General features: G+C 60.0%; 1 protein-coding gene across 1 annotated transcript in view; it reads left to right on the top strand.

The window, feature by feature from the left end:
• Window positions 1-1891: 1891 nt before the first annotated feature.
• The window catches only part of DISP3 (dispatched RND transporter family member 3), a 27174-nt gene continuing 26072 nt past the window's right edge, over window positions 1892-2993 (top strand). Inside the window, exon 1 of the mRNA XM_006766720.2 lies at window positions 1892-2993. This exon is cut by the window's right edge and continues 9 nt beyond it. Coding sequence (XP_006766783.1) covers window positions 1925-2993 — 1069 coding nt within the window. The 5' untranslated portion in view covers window positions 1892-1924.

The raw sequence follows: 2993 nt of genomic DNA, 5'->3' as shown, positions 1-2993 counted from the left end.
GTCCTCCTCTCCATTCCTAAGTCAGCTTTACCCGGCAGCACTGGCGGGCAGGGGAGTGTGTTCAGATCTGAGAAGGCTTCTTGGCAGAGGTGACACTTGAGTACGGCCTTTAAAGATGCTTTAGAATTGGGTAGCTGGGAAAGGGAGTGGCATTCCTAGGGGAGCAGCAGCGGGATAGCGGGACCCCCAAATCACCCAAGGAGTGCTGCTGTGACAGACCCAGAATCCTGGCCTTTGACATCCTAACAGACAACACATTGTAAACCTATACCCTGAAAGGAGGCTGAGACTGGGGATGGGGGGAGATGGACTTGGTCCCCAGAAAAAGTGCCAAAGTGGCCCTGCCCCTCTCCATTCTCACCACCAGCTTCCTTTGAAGGCTGGGAATGGGACCCAGGCTCCACGGGCCCCTCTGTCCACCTCCACGTGCAGACTGGGTTTTGCTCTTCGGAGACAGAGTGAGTCGGAGCCACCTCCGGCTCACACTCAGGAGTTTCTGCTAATACAAATCAAGCCTCTGCGGTTAGTATGTCTTCGTCAGGCTCGCTTTAGGGCACCGCAGAGGGGAAGTTTAATTATTTCATTGATAGGAACCGTGCAGAGTACAGGAGCAGTCCCGCCCCTTCCAGGCCTCTCTCCCTTGCAAGTCTCCTGCTTTCCAGTTCCTCTCCCACCCACCGCACGTCATACCCCCGCCCTACTCACTCTGTTAATCTCTTCCTTTGTTTTTCTATTTGCATCTCTATCGCCCCCCCCCACCCCCCAGTTCCCCTCTCTCTGATCTCTCCCCTGTCCTAGCTCTTTGCCTGTTTTCCTTCCTTCCCCTCACCCTCTGTTCCCCACTTTCTCTGGGCTAACGGCAGCCCCCTCTCTACCCGGACAGACTGTCTAATTGAAATGAAGCACTCCAGAGAATGTTAATAGGAAAGGCAGCATTAATTAGCCAGCTCTGGCATAATTAGCTTCCTTCTCTCACTGCCTGACATCTAATCGGATAATGAGTCTCTCTCCATCCAAACAGAGGGCAGGCAGGACAAGGGGGACAGGCCCTGCCCAGGGATGCCAGGAGGCCTCCTTGCCTTCAGGCCACCCTGCTGGAGTCCTTAAGCTGCCCAGCCCTGCCCTCTCCTGCCAGGCCCCCTCCCCCACTCCCCTGCTGCTTGTTCCCAAGTCATAGGGAGACAGATGCCTGGCCCCTGCCTGTGCCCAAAGGTTTGCTGTTGCTGGAGCTGCATGTTAAGTGGTCTGAGCCTGACAAACAGTGGCTGCAGCTGCAGCGTCCCACAGACGGGGCGGGGAGGTGTTGAGAGTTCTGGAGGAGAGCCGTGGCCCGCATCTAGCCCTGGCACAGCTGCATGGGCAATGGCCGGGCACCTTACACTCCCCAAGGGGTGGGGGTGGGGGACAAAAAAATCTGTTTATGTGACAGAAAATAACTAATGTACTACACAGACTGCAGAGCGCTTCCACCCTGCCCCCCACCCCCCATCGTGTGAGGCCATCTCTCTTTTACGAAGACTCTGAGGTTCGGAGGTTCACTGTCTTGCCAATGTTCACACTGCCAGGACCCAAACCAGGGCCCATCTTGTTCCAAAGATCAAGTTCTTTCCCTCTCCCTTCATACTTCTAGAAGGTACTTTATAGTTGCTCAATATATGTTTTGTGCACGTGTGGTTGATGCAATTCCATTGCGGTATTTGTTCGTGTCTATGACTGGGCAGGGTTAATGCCCAGGCCTGGGCGACTGCAGCCGGGGCCCCCTCCCCCCCGCTCTCTCCAGCCTGCTGACCCTCTCCCTCCTCTGTAGGCTATGGACTCGTGTCTATGACTGGGCAGGGTTAATGCCCAGGCCTGGGCGACTGCAGCCGGGGCCCCCTCCCCCCGCTCTCTCCAGCCTGCTGACCCTCTCCCTCCTCTGTAGGCTATGGACTCAGAGGATGACCCGTTGTTGCAGGATGTGTGGCTAGAGGAGGAGCAGGAAGACGAGGAAGCAACGGGTGAGGCCTTTAGGAGAGCCCAGAAGCCCGGGCCCCAAGCTGGGGCAGAGGGACAGTGTTGCTGGCGCGGCTGGACCTTGCCCACCCGGCCCCCGGCCTCCGGCTTCTGGAGCACCTTGGGCTGGGCCTTCACCAACCCGTGCTGCGCGGGGCTGGTGCTCTTCCTGGGCTGCAGCATCCCCATGGCCCTGTCGGCCTTCATGTTCCTCTACTACCCGCCGCTGGACATCGACATCTCCTACAACGCCTTTGAGATCCGGAACCACGAGGCCTCCCAGCGTTTCGACGCTCTCGCTCTGGCGCTGAAGTCCCAGTTTGGCTCCTGGGGGCGAAACCGGCGCGACCTGGCGGACTTCACCTCCGAGACGCTCCAGCGCCTCATCTCCGAGCAGCTGCAGCAGCTGCACCTCGGCAACCGCTCGCAGAGGGTGGCCAGGGCCCCACGCCCGGTCCCGGCCGCCCCAGGGTGTGGCCCAGGCCCGGGGCGGGACACCACCACCGCCCGGAAGCCAGCAACCAATCAGAGTGGGCGTCTTAGAGATGCATCGACCCTGGCAGATCTGGCAGCCAACCAGAGTGAAGCCCCGCTGACCCAGGGGCTGGACCGGAATGGGCGGGGCCAGCTGGGGACCCCGCCCACCCTGGCCAATCAGAGCCGTGCCCGCCGGGGCGCCTCGCGGTGGGACTATTCCCGCTCCTACGTGAGCACCAACACCCAGACCCACGCCCACTGGCGCATCGAGCTCATCTTCCTGGCCCGTGGCGACGCGGAGCGCAACATTTTCACCAGCGAGCGCCTGGTCACGATCCACGAGATTGAGCGCAAAATCATGGACCACCCCGGCTTCAGGGAGTTCTGCTGGAAGCCCCACGAGGTGCTCAAGGACCTGCCGCTCGGCTCCTACTCCTACTGCTCCCCGCCCAGCTCGCTCATGACCTACTTCTTCCCCACGGAGCGGGGCGGCAAGATCTACTACGATGGATTGGGCCAGGACC

This window comes from Myotis davidii, unplaced genomic scaffold (assembly GCF_000327345.1).
Source record: "Myotis davidii unplaced genomic scaffold, ASM32734v1 scaffold299, whole genome shotgun sequence".
Classification (NCBI taxonomy): domain Eukaryota; kingdom Metazoa; phylum Chordata; class Mammalia; order Chiroptera; family Vespertilionidae; genus Myotis; species Myotis davidii.
The sequence above is the reverse complement of the archived record's forward strand: the minus strand, read 5'-3'. Positions and strand labels throughout refer to the sequence as shown.